Below are 17483 nucleotides of genomic sequence, written 5' to 3'. Positions count from 1 at the left end.
CCCACAGCCTCCAGGCCAGCCTGAAATTAACCCCTTGAGTGCCCACCACCCGCCGTGGATAAGGAACCAACGCAAGCAAAGAATGATGGTGATGGTGCCACCCCCTCCCTCAGCGTTGGCTCTGCACTAGGCCCTGTCCTGAAAGTGTACTAGCTCGTGCTAACAGCTCTCTAAGGTTGACCCTATTATATGGCTATTTTACAGGCACAAACGCTGAGGAGAGAGGTCAAGTAATTTGCGATTTGGGTTGCTGACTGGGGCTGAGCCAGCGCTCAAGCCCCGGCAGCCGGCTCCAGGGCCTGTCTCGTGATTTTTGTGTTCTTTCTTGGGAGACCAGAACTCATGAACACTGGTTGTTTTCATTTGGACTCTGCTTTTAGCATTAAATAAGCAAAATCCAGAAATAAATGACACGTGTTCCCCAACCTGAAAGAGTAGTAACAACAATCATTGAGCACTTCCCGTCTGCCTGACTTAACATGAATTTACTCAGTTCTCACAACAGCCCTGTGAGGTGGGATCCCCACTTTGCAGGTGGGAAAACCGAGGCAGGAAGTGATTAAGTGATTCGCTTCATGGCACTGGACAGATCTAAACCTAACCTCCGTCCTCCCACCCCTGAGGGAAACACACGGCATCTCTGGCTACGGCTGCACACGCCTGGAAGACGTGGAGGACAGGGGGCTCACCGGCACCAGCTCAGGAAGGACCACGGGCTCGGTTCTGCGTGGGCTCAGGCGAGTCGTTTGACCTCCCTGACCCCCAGTTTTCCCCTCTGTCGAGGGGGGCAGTTGGTGGCACCCACTCCCCAGGTGTGCAGAGCACTCCGTGAGATGAAGGAGGCCGTGGCCCCCTCTCGTGGGTCAGCGCAGGGTAGGCGCCCCGCCGTGGTCGGCAGGCCTGGGTGTGGACTCCGGACCCAAGTGCTTGTCCTGGACCCAAACGGCTCTGTGATTTGAGCCAGGCCCTTCAGGTCTCGGTTGCCTCAGTTGTACAGTAGGGATGATACACTTCTTTACGGGGTCTTTGAAAAGATAAAGAACTTCGTGCCAGGGACACAGAGGGGACGCAGACACGCCTAAATCCATACTCACAGAGCACTCAGCCACCAGGGTTCTCGCTGCGGCTCACAAGGGGAATGACAATGGCGACAGTGACAATACCTAACGGGTGCGTGTCACTGACTGCCGGGCTTTGTTCTAAATGTTTTCCACGGATCGTTTTCGACGGTCCTCCTAACTTCCCTCTGAGGTGACTACTGTTTTATCCCCATTTTACAGAAGGAGACACTGAGCCTCAGAGAGGTTAAGTCACGGGCCCAACATCACGCAGCTAGAAAGTGGCTGAGCTGCTCCTCTCTGGAGCAGTTGGCCTCGAGAGGGAGGGAAGCCAAGGACTGGCTGGAGCTGGCCCAGTGCTCCCAGCCCTGCTTCACTTCTCTGCTCCTCTGTCAGCCTTCCCCAGGGCTGCATAAACATCAGGGTTATCATTAACCAGAGACTGCTGGTGACCCCAGGGTGCAAGGCCATGAGGGGCAGAGGCTCAGACATACAGGGGCGAGGGGGTGTCGCAAAGCCCCCTGGGTCCTCTGAGGCGGGCTGTGTCTGTGCCTGCGGATAAGCATGTTCACTGGGTCCTGGCTCTGGTGTCTTACGGAGTCTGGGCCCGTGTCTAACTCTTCCAGGCCGGGGGCCGTTTCTGTCCGTAAGCACCGGGGACCTCAGCAGAATCAGCTCCACCTTGCTAAACCTCGGTTTGCTCATCTCTAAAATGGAGTTAATGACAAGACGGCGTGGGCTTCAGAGGCCTCCGAGCCTGGCCCGGCGTTATCCGTACGACCTTAGCGATTTCTCCATTTTATAGGGCAGAAACGACACAGAGGGGATCCATGGGCCGCTCAAGGTCACACAGCCAGGAGTGGCAGAGCTCAGAGCTGATCCTGGGTTTCTCCGTCACCAGTGCCTGTGAAGCTGGCCCGCCCATGAGGAGGACACCGTGCGTGTTATTCTCCGGGGAGTCCTCCGGGCCACGTGAGATCAGGAGAGTGGGGGTTCAGCCCATCAGCACACAGCGGGTGGTGTCTCCAAGTACGCGAACACAAGTGCATAAGCGTGTCCGTCTGTGCCCGAGTGGCCAGCTATGTCCCGTTTGTGCATGCGTGCATTTGTGTGTGTGTGCGTGTTGCGTGTGTCCACAAGTGTGTCTGTCAGCGTTGTGTGGCTGGTGGTGTTGTGGGCTGTGTGGGAGGGTCCTTGGGTTTCCCCGCGGGTGTGTTATTCTCTGTGTGTCTGCCTCTGTGTTTGTATGTGGGAACACACGTGTATTTGTTTGCTTTTGTGCCCAGATAAACGGGATCTTTAGGTTTCTGTGTGTGCGTGTGAATGTGTGTGGTGTGCACCCCTGGGGGACCTCACAGCCAGCAGCGGAAAACACACGCACACACACACACACACACACACACACACTGAAATGCCCCCAAAATATCCCTGTGGCGCTGACCAGGTCTCCACAGAACCCTGGGGTCAGGGGTCAGCGGGCTCCTAAGGGCTCAAATGGCCTTAGGTCCCAACTGGGCCCGATTCCCAGGGGGCCTCACAGAAAGTCACTGACACCTCCCACCGCAGGGCAGAAGCTGTCCGGGGCGCTGGGGCGAGCGTGTGTGCGTGCGTGCCCGCATGCGTGTGTCTGCAGTCCAGGCCTCCCTGCCGACACCTCCTCTCCCCAGCTGTCCCCAGCGCCGGTAGTGTTCCTCCATCTGAGCCGAGAGAGTTAACCTAGCGGGCCAGGGCGGTCTGGGCTGGGGGCCGCCCCCTGGCCCCCCTCCAGCCCGGGCTCCAGTTACAGCTGCTGGTTGGGGAGGGTGAGGGTGGGGTGGGGCCGGGAGGGGAGACCGCTGAGGGCGGCGCAGTCCAGCTCTGGGCCAGGGGGTCCAAAGTGCTCACCCCCGGCACAGCCGGACGTTTGGGGGCCTTCTTTCAGCAGGGGACAGCCTGACTGGGGTGAGCGTCCCCTGCCCTCCCCTCCGGGCCTCACCCCTCGCCTGGCTGGGCCACCTATTTTGGGAGCAGGAGTGGCCAAGCCCGTGGCTTTCCAGGCAGGCCTGACCCAAGAGGAAGGGAGCGTGGTGGGGACAGTGGGGTTCCCCGGGAGCGGGAGTGCGGGGCGCAACTCCTCCCTCCCCTGCTGCAGAGCGTGCACCCTGCTTGGGGTGGGTTTGGGACACTCACGTGTGTGGGTCAGATTGCGTCACTGTTTGGGAGCACGGGAGGCTCAGATGAGGAGTATCGTATTCGTGACTGTCTCCACCCCACATCTTGCTCCAACCAGAGGTTTGGGGAGTGGGCGTTGTCACTGCGTGTGCTGGTGTGCTCGCGTGTGTGTGTGTGTGTGTGTGTGTGTGTCCCTGCCCCTGGCATCTGTCTTCTGTCTCTCAGCCTGGCTGGTCTGGGCCTCATGCGACTCGCCTGGTGTCTGCCTATGAAAGTCACCCAGAGGCAGGCAGACAGGGATGTTTTCCCCTGTTCTCATCATTTCCAGAAAGAGAGAAGGGGTGGCCTTCCCCACAGGGGCAGCCTGTAGCCGTGTGGCAGCCCGGCCTCACCCTGGCAGGGTTGGGAATGACCCCCCAGTGGGGGAAGGAAGGCTGTTGCCATGGTGGCCTGTGTGAGGCAAATTCCTCCAGGGTGAAGTGGGAGATATTTATACCCAGGGTCAGGCAGAGAGCCGGCCAGCGGCCGAGGGCAGGAGAGCTGGGATATCACACGGACGCAGTAGGGCCGTGGTGGGAGGGCAGGTGGGCCCTTGCATGTGTCTCTCACCCTTCCCCGTGTGTCTGTCTCTCAGTCTGGGTGGGGCGAGCCATCCCAGTCTTCCCATTGGGTAGGTGTGGGGAATCTGGCGCCTGCGGTAGGGCGGCCCAGGCCTCCGGGAGACCCCTGTGACTGTGTGTCTCACCCCTGCCCATTGTGGCTTGTTTTGGTGACACTGTGTCTGCATGAAGCAGGGGGTGCCCCTGTTTCTCAAAGTGGCCAAGCTGGATGATGGACGTTTTTGGAATCACACCCCCCCCCCCGGGAGTCTGATTTAACCCCTTGGGTTCGAGCCCCAATGGTGGGGGTACTAGGAAACACGTTTCTTGACCCTTGGTGTTCTCCAGGACAATGGCATCTCTCCACCACATCTTGGTTCTCTGTGTGGGTTTCCTCGCCATGGCCAACGCAGGTGAGTCTGGGGTAGGTAGCCCGCTACCCACCTCAGCCCCGAGGGAGGGGAGGGAAGCCTTTCAAGAGAACCAAGTTGGAGACTCCAACTTAAACAGAGTCAGTGGGGTACCAGGAAATTGGAGGTTTCACGTGGGGGAGGGGAGGGGAGGATGCCCAGGGCAGACAAAGGTGGAGGGTGGGATGGAGCCCCACTTCCCGCACAGGACAGAATCAAGGACAACACGGGATGAGGCGGGAAGCTGTAACAGTTAAGTGACCACCTGCCCCCCCCCCACCCCTGCCCCAGGACAGTGCAGATGAGGCAGCTAAGACCCAGAGAGGGGTGGACAGCCTGTTCAGGGTCCAATAGTCCCCAGACTCTCAGCCCAGGACAGGAAAGCCCCCAAAAGGTCTCTTTATGCCCCTTCCTGTCCAGGGCCCCAGGAAGCATCCAACCCTTGACTTCTTTCTCTTTCCAGAGGCTCCACAGGAACACGATCCATTCACCTATGGTGAGGGAGGGAGGGGCATCTATGCTTGGGAGTTGGGAGGGTGGGTGGCCTGGGTTTGCCGGTCCTGTTCCCACTCCTCCTCGTCTCTCTCTTCCTTTATCTCTGACTCAGTATTTATATCTCTGTCAGTCTCCTTCTCTCTCTTTCTCTTGTCTCTCAGAAGGCTGACTCCTTCTTGTTTTTATCTCCCCTTGTCTGTGTCTCCGTGTGTCTATTTGACCCCTCCCTGTATCTCTGATTCTCTTTCTCCTTTTACCTCTCAATGTCTTACGGCTCATCCTCTGCGGCCATCTCCCTTTCTCCCCTCTGTTCCCCTCATCCTCTCCATCATCCTCCCCTACTTTCTTGTTTCCTCCCTCCTCCCTGCCCTGCCTACCTCTTCCTTTTCCTTCCCACCCCCTCCTCTCCCCATCCCTCTTCTCTTCCTCCCACATCTGTTTCCTCCTCTCATTGATCTCTCTGTTCTCCTCCCTGATCCTCCTTGCCCCTTCCTCCCCATTCTGCTCCTCTCCTGTCCTTCCTCCTCCCCTCCCTGTTCTCACTCTCCTCCCTGCCGCCCACAGACTACAAAACCCTGCGGATCGGAGGCCTTATCATCGCCGGGATCCTCTTCATCCTGGGTATCCTCATCGTCCTGAGTGAGTACCCCCACCCTGCTACCTCCAGCCCCCGCAGGTGCCGTGTTTCGTCCCCGCCCCGCCCCTGCCCCGCCCTCTGTCCCGCCCCCATCCTGCCCGGGCCCGCCCGGTTTACGCCCCTACCCTACCCCGCCCCCGCCCCGCCCCTGCCCCGCCTCTGTCCCCACGGCTCCGCCCCTCGCGAGCCGGCGCTGGCGCTCGAGCGCCGCTCGGTGCCCGCCCGGAGCGGAATCTCAGCCCTGCCCTCCTACCCCCACCCACAGGCAGAAGATGCCGGTGCAAATTCAACCAGCAGCAGAGGTAAGAGGCCCCTCGGGGCTCTCACTCTCCTCCTTCCGCTCTAGAAGGGCGCTGGGAGTGAGGCAGGGAGTCCACTCGACCCACAGCCAGAGACCCTTCGGCAAATACGTATTAAGCACCTACTACGTGCCAAGCCGCAAGCCAGGCCCTGGGGACCAAACGGCGACTAACTAAACTGCCCTCCCTGCCTGGCTGAGCTCCCAGCCCAGTGGGGGCGGCGGCCGTGGGTTCCCGCAGCCCCACAAATATAAAATCACAAAGCGTGATAAGTGCTGTGAAAGAAGGAGCCACGGCGAAATGAGATCACCGCACTTGGCGGCCCAGTTTAGCTCAGAGTCCTGTTCCCAGCTCTTTGATTCATCTCTAAATAAAAATTTAAAGCAATGTATGAATCCCTTCTCCGTGTGAAAACAATTCTAAATGTTATTTTAAAGAATAGCTAATGTTTAGTCCCACGTGCTAAAAGATATTGTTTTATCGTGTATTATGTTATTTACTCCTCACACCCCTTGCATGAGACTGTCGTTAACAACCTCATTTTATCGAGGAGGAAACCGAGGCGCAGGGAGGTGAAGTCACTTGCCCGAGATCACTCAGCTAGAAGATGAGGGTTCTGGGTTTCTAACCTAGGCTGTCTCCAGGCCGTCTGTCCTCAAGCCCTTCGGCCATCCCTCCCCCACCAACTTCAGTCTCTTCCCCAGCACTCCGGGAGGCACTTGGAGCGCGTCCTGCCACACGCTTAAACTGCTCCTGGGTGCGCCCGATTTTCTAGTTTCTGGCGGCCCCCGAGCCTGCTCCTCGCCGGTCTCTGGCCCTCAGTACCGGGGTCTGTGAAATGAGGGCTGTACTGGGGGGCTCCTGGGAGCATCTGCCTCTCTTTTTTCATCCCCACGTCCTTCTGCCTCTCCTTTCCCAGGACTGGGGAACCGGATGAAGAGGAGGGAACTTTCCGCAGCTCCATCCGCCGTGAGTCTGGGGGAGACTTTGGGTGTTTGGGGGTGAGGGCTGGTTCCAAAAACCCCTTTCCTGGTCCTCTCTGGGCGTGCGGAGGGAGGGACTTGATCCGACAGCGAAGGTCCGGGAGTTCCCCTGTCGCTCCCCCCTCCGCGGGAGCTGGGGTGCCCCTCCTGACACCCGAACTCTCCGTGTTCCCCCTCAGGTCTGTCCACCCGCAGGCGGTAGAGACACCTGGCGCGATGGAACCCAGCCAGGTCCTGCAGCTCGGGCTAGGCTGGGGGAGGGGGGCAGGAGAAGGGGACGAAGGGTGGGATGAGATGGCTGGGGGGCTCTGTTGCCCCTCACCCTTTTCACCCCCACAGGATTCCCCTGGCACCTGGCGCCCCCCACCCACCACCTGAGCACCACCACCACCTGGACTGCCCCCTTCCCCAGCCCTGCCCCCACAGACTCCTCTCTGCCGCCCAGACTTCAATAAAACGTGCTTTTCTCTCTCGACAGCGCTTTATGGATCTGTCAGTCCCTCTGCGCGAAAGCCCGGGCGCCCCCTGGGCCCCGGCAGGGGGCGCCCCCACCCTTGGGGAAGGGGCGGGGACGTCGGCAGTGGGCGGGGGCGGGGGCGGGGGTGGCCGGGACGGGGGCGGGCTCTCCGGGCCCCCATTGGCTACGGCACCCCCCACACGAGGGCTCCCCCATCTCCCCCCGACATCAGTCCGTCCCGCTTCCAGCTGCCGCAGCCGCGCCTTCACCACCTCGGCCTCCAGCCGCCCCCTGCTCCGGTCCGGCATGGCGACCCCGACCCAGGCCCCCACAAAGGGTGAGCGCCGCCGGGGGAGAGGGCGCGCGGGTGAGGGTGGGGGAGGCTCCGGGATCTCAGAGCTTAGGAGAGAGGATCTAGGGAGATTCCAGTACCGAAAACGGAGGGGAATGGGGAAGGGGGTGTCCGTTCCTTCCCAGGGCGGAGGCCCCTGCAGCGCACCCCTTGGCGCCCCTCCAGGCCTCTTGGACACCCCCTCCCGGTGGTGTCGTTTCTGTGCGGGACCCGCGGTTGGAGAGCGGCAGTCCCGGGAGAAAGGATGCGCGGACCGGTAGCTATGGCAACCAGGCGGCTGGTCCTGCACAGCGGTGGTAGTGGACGCGAAGGGACGGGCTTCGAGGGTGGGAACGGGTGGGTCTGCGACCACAGAGGCTCTGGCACATTTCAGGGTCTCCGAGGTGGGCAAAAGGAGGGGGTCCACATCCCTCTTTCTTCCAGCCCTGGCGCCTATGGTGGGTGTCTCCTGAAATCTCTGACAGGCAGGTTCAGCGGGAAGGAGGGAGAAAGACGGAAAGACAGTGGGGGAGAGAGCTGGAGGAAGTGAGAGAGAGATGGAGAGAGACAGGAGAGAGAGGGAGGCAGAAAGGAATGTGGAAATTGAGAAAGCCTAAGAGAGAGAGAGAGAGAGAGAGAGCGAGCACGAGCAGACCCCGAGTCAGAGATACAGAGAGAGACCGGGGAAGAGCACCGATATGAGACTGAAAGATATTCAGAGAGTGAAGGGGAAGGCGGAGAGCAACAGAAAGATGCAGAGAAAGAGAAAATCAGAGACAAAGAGACAGAGAAGCGGAGAGAAAGACATAGAGCAGGAGAGAGCGATGGACCCACAGCGCGGGAGAGAAATGGAGATAAGGAGGAGCACCATGGGGTGGGGCCATGCCACTGCAGTGAGCCCCCTTGGGCCAGAATGGGTGGCAGGACCCTCCTTCCCAGCCCACATCCAGGGGTGCTGTCTGGTCCGGGAGGTGCACTCGAGCGTGCACACAAATGTCCCTCCTCACCCCCATCCAGCCACACGGCAGTTTACATTTCACACCCCTTAACCCAGTTATTCACCCACTTAAACACCCACTGCCCCCTGAGAGCCCCCTTTCTTGAGCCCGCCTCTGCAGAGGAGCAAAAGGAAGAATGCTTTAATTACGGGGGGGGGGGGCGGGCGGGTGGCAGGCGGAGGGTTTCCCGCACAGAGAGCAGGGCCAGAAGGGATAGGCCAGTGGTGCGGAGGAGCCCCTGGTGGTGAAGGGAACCCCAGTTCCACTCCGATCTCTCCTTCCCTGCCCCCTTTCCCGGCAGGCAGGGGCTGCTGCACTGAGCCATATCTGCAGAATTTGAAGCAGGGCGGGGTGGGGGGGCTGCAGAGGCTGGAAGCCACCCTAGGGAGGGGGGGGCAGGGCTGAGCCAGCAGGCCTGGCGGGAGCCCAGGGCTTCTTTTCGCAGAGATGGTGGTTAACAGGATCGATGGCAGCAGACGGGCAGAGGTGGGAGGACAGACGCCTCACCATTCCCCCCCCCCACCTTTCCCCCAGTCATAGCAGAAGGGGGGACCACAGGTCTTGGGAAACCCCAGGGAGGGGGGCGGAGGAAGAGCATGTTGTGTGTTGCACCACTTAAGCTGATTAATGGATTGTTTGGGGGGGGGGCACAGTGGAAGGGGATGAGGGCTCTTCCACCCCGTCAGAAAGCAGGAGGGAGAGTTGGGGGCAAACAGAAAGGGGGTGCAGGAGCATGACTGGGCCTGGGGTCCCACCCTTGAGAAGAACCCTGGGCTTGGCCGGAAGCCAGCCCTGCAGGGGCAACACCGGGAGGTACAAAGGGAGCAGAGGGAGTCAAGATTGGCCTCGGAGTTAGAAACCTCAGCCCCAGGACCCCACCTAGCCTGGGGTGCCCAGACCCATTACCTCTCTTCACCTCTTAAGTTGCCCCAGTTGCCATAGCAACCACCTCCTTCCTGATGTCTCCCTGGCAACTGGCCAGGAGTGGTGCACATTTCTTCTTCTGCCTCCTGGCTCCACCCTCAGCCCAGCCTCGCCCCGAGGAACCAGATTGCTGGGGTGGCAGGGACCAGAAGAGGGACTTCTGCACAGAGCACGGAGCACCCAGGGTGCAACCAAAGAGGATCCTGGAGCAGGTCCTCACCCAGTGGGCTCCCGCTGGCTTGGGGAGGCAGGCTGTGTGGAGACCCAGGGGACGAAGCAGGCTAGTCCAACCATTCCATCTGTGATTCAGCTTTCTGCAGCCGAGCAGGGCTCACATTCGTTCAGTCAGTCAGTCACTCATTTATTTATTCATTTTAGAAAACTTCTTTGGAAGACTTGTGTAAATGCCAGGATTAACAGCAGAGGAGTCAAAGCAATGTACTCCCCATCTGGTGGGGGGGGGGGCTAAGCACACATGACTCTAAAATCATGTTTCCCCAACTTGATGCTTTCGAGGACCACCTTCACAGTTTTTGCCCTATCCAAATGCTCCCCATTCATGTTCATTCCTTTTCCTTTAAAGGATTAACTTCTTTTTAAAATTTTTTAAATATTTATTTATTTTTGAGAGAGAGAGAGAGAGAGAAGGAGATCGTGAGTGGGGGAGAGGCAGAGAGAGAAGGAGACACAGAATCTGAAGCAGGTTCCAGACTCTGAGCTGTCAGCACAGGGCCCGATGTGAGGATCACACTCACAACCCACGATATCATGACCTGAGCCAAAGTTTGACACTTAATGACTGAGCCACCCAGGCGCCCCAGGATTAACTTTAAAAAAAAAAAAAAAAAAAAAAACTAGGGGCGCCCGGCTGGCTCAGTCAATGGAACACGTGACTCTTGATCCCGGGGTTGTGAGTTTGAGCCCCACGTTGGGCGTAGAGATTCTGTAAAAATAAAAGTCTTTAAAAAAGTAAATAATTTAATTGGCTTCATTTTGTATCACCATCACAAATGGAAAATCAGGATTTTGTTTGTTTTTTTTTTTTTTGCCTTGCAAGTATAAAAATGATCTTCAAGAAGTGATTCCACTTTTCTGGGCCTCAGTGTCCTTGTTTGTGGAATCAAATGAAGATAGCACCTTAATTCTGAGAGTGGCTGTGAAGATTAGGTGCATTAACACCTGTGAAGTGCTTAGACCAGGACCTGGCACGGAGTCAGTGCGATCAAATGCTGGTTAAACAACTAAAGGAGAAAACCAAATAATGTCACGAAATTCTACCTAGATATCGTTGCCTGCTGAAGGCTCTGAGCCCAAGGACTGTTTTCTCTTGGGAAAAGAGGGACATTAACAAGGTGGAAGGTGTTAAAGACACGTCTGCGCCTACCTAAGACTTCCTCTTAGAAGACCAGACAGGGAACTGAGAAGGACGAACTTACACGTTGTGTGAATCAGTGTTATTCAGAGTCTGGCCTAAGTGCCCCTATACCAGTCAGTTGAGGCTAGAGTTGCTCTGGTAACAAATAGTCTCAAAAATCTCAGGGGCTTCTGACAACCAGGATTCTCACTATGTGTCCATCACGGGGTGACCCGGGCTTTCTACTCACCAAAGAAAATGGGAACGGCCACCATCTCGAGCATTCATGTCACCAGAACAAAGGCAAAAGGGACCTCTTGCATGAGCACTTGAAAAGCTCCAGCCTGGAAGAGACATTGACACTTCCACTGACAGTTCATTGGCCAGAATTAGTCCTATGGTCTCCCCCCAAACTCAGGGCAGCTGCCATCCTTCCCTGAGGCTGGAAGTGGGAAGAACACTAACGACCGTGCCTGGCATTGCCCCTGACATTCCTGGTTCCCCTCCGCTAGTGGTGCATGCTTTGCAGAATTCTGCTCTAGACAAGACAGAATGTTCTGAGAGCTGTCAGAGGAATTAGGGAGCCATCGAGATGGGCTTCTTGCATGGAAGGATGGTCTGAACTCTCCTGAAGGGGAGTGTGGTTTGGGACAGGGATGGGGAAAAGTAAACACACACACACACACACACACACACACACACACACACACACACAGTTTATCCACACGTTGGCACTTCTGAAATTGGAATGAGTCTTCTAATGGATGGGTATTTTTCATATGGTAGAGTTACATACTTACTCATGCATACACACACACACACACACACACACACACACTGAGAAAACTATTATGAAATCAATTTTGAATCTTAAAATTGATGATGTCTTAGAAATAAACAGCAAAGGATATATTAAAGATAATGTAATAAGGTATATTCTAGGACAGCTCCCCTGTGTTGGATTTGGTGGCAGGAGGCATTATTATGAGAATAATAGCCACAGTGCCTGACTTCTGGAGCCGTCGGGTGACTGAAAAGTTTTAGGGAATATTCAGGGGAAGCTGATGCACTCAGCAGTTTACCAGTGGGATACCAGTTTACCAATAGCATGTGCAAATGGGAGTGTATATGGTTTTTTTTTGGAAACGCGTCCATAGTTTGCTTCAGGCTTCCACAGTGGGCTAGGACCAGGACTGTCATGTACAGTTTGGTAGGTTGTGCACTGCACAAGGGAAAGTATTGACCAATGGTGTGAGTCGGGCTGGAATCCAGCCTATGCTCCACTCTTCAGACCTTGTGTCCTGCTATGAGGCTATATCATTATTTAGATCAAAGGGTGTCTTTATTTGATTTCTGCCCAGAAACCATTGGGCCAATGGCCCCATCTGGAACCTCAAAAATGTTAAGAAATCCAGTGTTGAAATATTTTTTCCCTCTCTCTCTTTTCCTGCCTTCCTTCCCACAGTTCCTCAGGAACCTGACCCATTTTACTATGGTGAGTGGCAGATTCTGATGAGGGTACCCTGGGGCTGGATAAAGGGGTGGTTGCAGGTCCCCACAGGTTATTGCTAAAGTGGCTTCAGTCATGCCAACATGATACCTGCTGGACCACAGGCCATCCGAACATGTGGATTCAGTTTCTATCAGTGAGGTTCATGGAGGGCAGAATCAGATTTGGGGGAGGGGGGTGGTACCCTCTCTGGGTCTCCTTCAATCTTCACCAGAACTCCAGGCTGGTATGTTTTGGTCATCAGAAAAACATATGACCGAGGCCAGGCTTCCTGGATTTAGATCCTGGCTTATCCACTTACTAGCTGTGTGGCCTTGAGCAAGTAACTTTTCCCCTCTGGGCTCTTCTGTAAATAAGGAATAGTAATAGTTTCCACCTACGAGGATTGTGGGAAAGATTTATTTGGATGATGCCATGAAACCATCCCCACAACACTGAAGCTTAGAGAAGTCACCCCCAGGTCTAGCAGAGCTGGCCCCAGTTGCCTCTCTAAACACTCCCTTGCCCTCTCCCTTTGCTCACTCATACCGTTCCTCCAATACGCCAAATTCTTTCCCACCTCAGGGCCTTTGCACACATGGTTCCCTCTGCCAGGCATACTCCTCTTCTAGCTCTCCATTCAGCTGACGAAGGCTCCTTTTCCTTCTTCGGGACTCAGCTCAAATATTGACTGCTCTGCTAGGAGAGGCCCTTCCTGACTCTCTGCCAAGAGGAGACGCACACACATCTAGCCATAGTCACATGGCTCAGATGTTTCATTTTATTTTTCAGTGCTTTGTCACAATATGAAAGTCAATTCCCTGAGGCAGAGGCCTGGACATTGACTTAACTACTAATAGCCTATTGTTGACTAGAAGTCTCACCGATACCATCATCTATTAACATACACTTTGTATGTTATGTGTTTATATACTGTATTCTTACAATAAAGTGAACTAGAGAAAAGATGTCATTAAGAAAAATCATAAAGAAGAAGGGCACCTGGCTGGCTCAGTTGGTAGAGCATGTGACTCTCGATCTCAGGGTCACGAGGTCAAGCCCCGGGATGGGCGTAGAGCTTACCAAAAAAATAAAAAATAAAAAAAATATATATAATAATGAAGAGAAAATACATTTACAGTGTGTTGAAACAAATCTGCCTATGAGCGGACCCGCATGTTGTTCAAGGCCTGTAGTTACTGTGGTGTATGAGACAAGGATGCTTCTCATGCAGGAAAATAAAGGAAAGAATGACATTATAAAGGGTTGAGGAGAGGAGGAGAATTTCTAAATGGACAACCAAAGGTTTCCCTGACCTTTGAATAAAGCCCAGAAATTGGTAAGGAAGGAATATTTGGGGGAGGAGCTTTGAAGCAGAGGAAACAGCACATACAAAGGCCCTGAGGTAAGACCGTGTCTGATCTGCTCCAGGAATGGCAGAGAGACCAATATGCCCGAGGTAGGGGACTGAGGGAGAATGTGGAGGGGGTGAAGTCTGAGAAGGAATGGGGACCAGGTGATGCAGGGCCGTGTGGGCTGTGGTGAGGACTTTGGCTTTTCCTTGGAATGCAATGGAAGCCGGGGTGGGGTGGGGCCCTCTGAGCTCCGGAGCACCCGGATCTGACTTAGATGTTGACAGGATCCCGTGGCTAGGGGGCAAGGAGACCACAGTGCAGGCTGCTTCCTGCAGTGATTCGGACAGGTGACAGTGGTGGACAGAACCAAGAGGAACCAGCTGTAGAAGGAGGTGAGATTACATATATGATGTAGATATCATGTATGTATCATATATACGTGTATGTATATATGACGTAGAGGAAGGTTTTACGTATACACAAAGAATCTAGAGAAGGGTAGAGGGCAGAGAAGGGTAGAGACCTTCCAGAGAAGGTCTAGGGACCAAGCTCCGCTCGCCATCCTCACACTAGCCCGCTGGGGGAGCCCCCGGCACGGCCTGCAGCATCCCTGGACTCTGGACCCTGGCGGGGCAGACTCGAAGCCCGGTCGAGGCTCCAGGGGGGCCTGAGGTGCTACCCCACATTGACATCCCCCATTATCTTCCCCAGACTATGACACGGTGCAGACTGTGGGCATGACTCTGGCCACCATATTGTTCCTGCTAGGCATCCTCATCATTATCAGTAAGTGTGACCCTTTCCTGGGCTCCGAGGCCCCTCAAAGGAGGCTGCCTCGGGTTGGGGGGGCGTCGCTGGCCACCCACCATTTCCCCGCTGGCTTTTGTCCAGACCCTTAATGTCCCGTGTCTCGTTGTGTCTGTCTCCTAACAGGCAAGAAGGTGAAGTGCAGGAAGGCGGACTCCAGGTCTGAGAGGTCTGGCAGCCGTGGGGAGAGAGGGGAGAGGGGTGGGGGCGGCCTGGGGTGCGGGGGCACTTCCAGAACAGAAAGTCCCCAAAGCCTGCCCCGTCCTTCCTAGTAAGCCCACGGCTACCGGATTTCTTTATGCTTTTCTCTCTCTCTTTGTTCCCACAGCCCAACATGCAAATCCTGTAAGTCGGAGCTTCCTTCCTCAGGTGAGGGCGAGGGAGTTACGGTCTGGGAGGAGAAGAGGTGGGGGCCTGAGGGGGAAGGGGAGCTGCGTTGGATGTCCCTGAGAATGATGCCACCAAGAACGGATGTGGCAACTTCAGTAGGAGCTGAGGCCCCGCAAACCAAAGAGGTTAAACCATGGAGAGTCAGTGGGATGTGAAATGTCTTAGAATCCCCAGTGCTTCCCAGAAACGAGTACAGAGGCCCTTGAGAGCAAGGATGAAATGATCCCCCAGAGGAGAAAGCCACAAGTCTGCGAAGAGAGGGGCCCCACTCGGGAGAAGGACTTGTGAGGTCCGGATGGGGAAGGAGCGGAGCGCCAGAGGAGGAAGGGAGACAGAATATTTTCCAGACTTCATTGTTCAGGTGGGAAGAAGGAGGATGAAAGGATCAAGAAAAAGGAGGGAAGGGTCACCTGGCTGGCTCAGTTAGTGGAGCACGTGACTCTTGATCTCAGGGTTGTGAGTTCGAGCCCCACATTGGGTGTAGAGATGACTTAAAAAAAGAAAAAAGGAATGTGGAAAGGGAAGAGAGGGGGAAGGGGAAAAGGGGGGAGGGAGAGAAGGAAGGAAGGGTTCCTGGATAATTGTATCAAAATAACAAAAGGAGAGATGTATAGAATATGGATTTTAAAAACTGACCTCGGGAAAGAGAGAATATGGGGATGTAAAGAGTATGAGGGTGGAAAGCACAGACAAAGAGTGAAGAGGTTGGGGATGAAGGGGATGGAAGTGTTAGAGGGGATGGGGCAGTGGAGGGGGTAGTGGTGTGGAGGGAGTGGCAGTGTGGGGGGGTGAGGGGTGTGGAGGGATGAAGGGGTGAGGGGTGTGGAGGGGGTGGGAGACATGGGGGTGTGAGGGGTTGTGGAGTGGGGTGGGAATGTGAAGGGGTGAGGGGTGTGTAGGGGGTGGGGATGTGGAGAGGGTAGGGGTAGGATGGAGTGTGAAGAGGTGAAGGGGGTGGAGGGGGTGCGAGAGTGTGGAGGGGTTATGTGAAGGGGTGAGGACTGCGGGGTGTGTGTGTGTGATGAGGTGTGAAGGGGTGAGGGGTGTGGGGGTGTGGAGAGGGTGCGGAAGATGGACAGAGATTAGGATGCAGGGGGGAATAAACCTTAGATGCAAGATTGTGACTCCTTGGGGGTGTTAATTGAATTATGTAAAAATATCTTGACCTGCTTTTAGTGGAACTGCGTCCTTTCCAGGGACGTCTAAAAACCAGAAGGGAACCTCTCTGCCTCTCATAAAGGTCTTATAACTAAAAAGTGGGCCTGGGGGTACTCAGTGCTTGGGGGGATTTGGTGTGGAATTTCATGTGTTTTGTTTCATATTCATTTGTATTCATATTCATATTCAAAGTGCCTAACGGGGCACTTTGTGGATAACTGGGGGGGGGAGGGGGGGCAAGGTCTCGGATTATGCACGGGACTGTGACCCACTACAGCTGAGCGATGGTCCCAAGTGGGTGGGAAAGGGGGGAATTCTGACTGCGTCCAAATGTTGGGGAGATGGGGTGTGGGAATGGGATGGGGTGTAAGAGGAGGTTGGGGACATAGGAAGGGAAGAGAGACTCTTTCTGGCAGGGGGACATCCCAGAAAGTCCCAAGCTGGGCCAGGGATCTCCAGCCTCATCACAAGTGTGTTCCCCTCCATGACAGTGTCCTGTGGGGGCGGACAAAAGCCACACAAGTGTCCCTAAATGGAGCAGGGCGTGGTAGGCAAGACAGCTCCTCAGTGCTTAGCTCAAGGGTGACAGTCCCTGGGGGGTCTGGCTTTCAGGAGACGACGGGGAGGGGGTGGGGGAGTGGGGGGGATGCCCACTGGCTGTGGGAGGGGGCGGGGTGCACCTCTCTGGTCGCTGACCGCAGCTCTCTGACCCTCTCTCTCGGTCTCTCTCTTTCTCTCCTCCGGACCCCGGTCCCCAGCCCCTGGAGGTGGCGGTGTGTAAAACCAGCCCTGGGCACCTCCACTGCTGTCCCTGCCTGAGTGCGGAAGCCTGAGGACCGGGTGGAGGCGGCGGGGACCCCAGCCTTGCGCCGGGGAGCGCTCCCCCGAATGAGCCGCCCCACCCACCCGAGGCTGGAGCCGCTGCACCCCGCTGCCCCTCCCCAGGTCTTGGCAATGACGATCCCCCAAAGAGCCCGTCTGCATCCCAGATCCAGGGACTCAGGCCTCCAGCTCCTGGGGTCCGGGAGTCCAGCCGCAGCCCCCCAGAATCCCCATGTACTGCTCCCCTGCACCTCCTCGTCTCCCCTCCGAAGATCCGATCCGTTTCCCTGCACCCTCGGTGTCTATGTCTTGAGCTTAATAAATGTGCATTTGGGTTTTTCCCCCGTTCTGTCTGTGAGTTCTCATCTGTGGGGACAAAATGGGGGAGAGGGCAAAATTGAACGTGGGGGAGCTCTCTCCCGTCCCCAGCCTTCCCCCCCTCTTCTCTCTCTCCTCCCCCAGCGCCCCAGTGGCCTACCCCCTCTCCGAGCCCCCAGAGCTTCCCCTCCCCTGCTCGACGCCCCCTCCCCGGTTGCTCTTTACCGTCTCTCCCACCCCAGACCCAGGAGTAGACACCCCGCCCCCGCTCCCCTTCCTCCCCAAAGGAGCCCCACCCACCGAGACCTGCCTGCGCTCTCCCGCTCTCCCTCCACCCTCCCTCCCACCCCCGCAGCGGGTGGGTGGAGGCCGCTGCCCGGCCTCTCCCCCCTGCCCCCCATCGCCCTCCGCGACTCCCCCTCCTGCTCCCACCGCGGGCTCTGAAGCC

General features: G+C 56.3%; 2 protein-coding genes across 2 annotated transcripts; both read left to right on the top strand.

Annotated features, from left to right (window-relative positions):
- Positions 1-4208: 4208 nt before the first annotated feature.
- FXYD1 (FXYD domain containing ion transport regulator 1) lies at positions 4209-7107 on the top strand. Its single transcript, XM_047079127.1, has 5 exons — positions 4209-4221; positions 5209-5352; positions 5616-5652; positions 6569-6618; positions 6812-7107. Exons 1-5 carry the CDS (start codon positions 4209-4211, stop codon positions 6832-6834), a joined length of 267 nt encoding a protein of 88 aa, XP_046935083.1. The 3' UTR covers positions 6835-7107.
- A 218-nt stretch (positions 7108-7325) lies between these two features.
- FXYD7 (FXYD domain containing ion transport regulator 7) lies at positions 7326-17066 on the top strand. Its single transcript, XM_047079198.1, has 5 exons — positions 7326-7426; positions 14252-14326; positions 14474-14516; positions 14676-14716; positions 16654-17066. Exons 1-5 carry the CDS (start codon positions 7396-7398, stop codon positions 16674-16676), a joined length of 213 nt encoding a protein of 70 aa, XP_046935154.1. The 5' UTR covers positions 7326-7395; the 3' UTR covers positions 16677-17066.
- The last annotated feature ends 417 nt before the right edge of the window (positions 17067-17483 follow it).

This window comes from Lynx rufus, unplaced genomic scaffold (genome assembly GCF_022079265.1).
Source record: "Lynx rufus isolate CCGP_SWC_20201006 ecotype Redwood Valley unplaced genomic scaffold, mLynRuf1.p SCAF_16, whole genome shotgun sequence".
NCBI lineage: Eukaryota > Metazoa > Chordata > Mammalia > Carnivora > Felidae > Lynx > Lynx rufus.
This window is presented reverse-complemented; position numbering and strand designations above follow the sequence as displayed.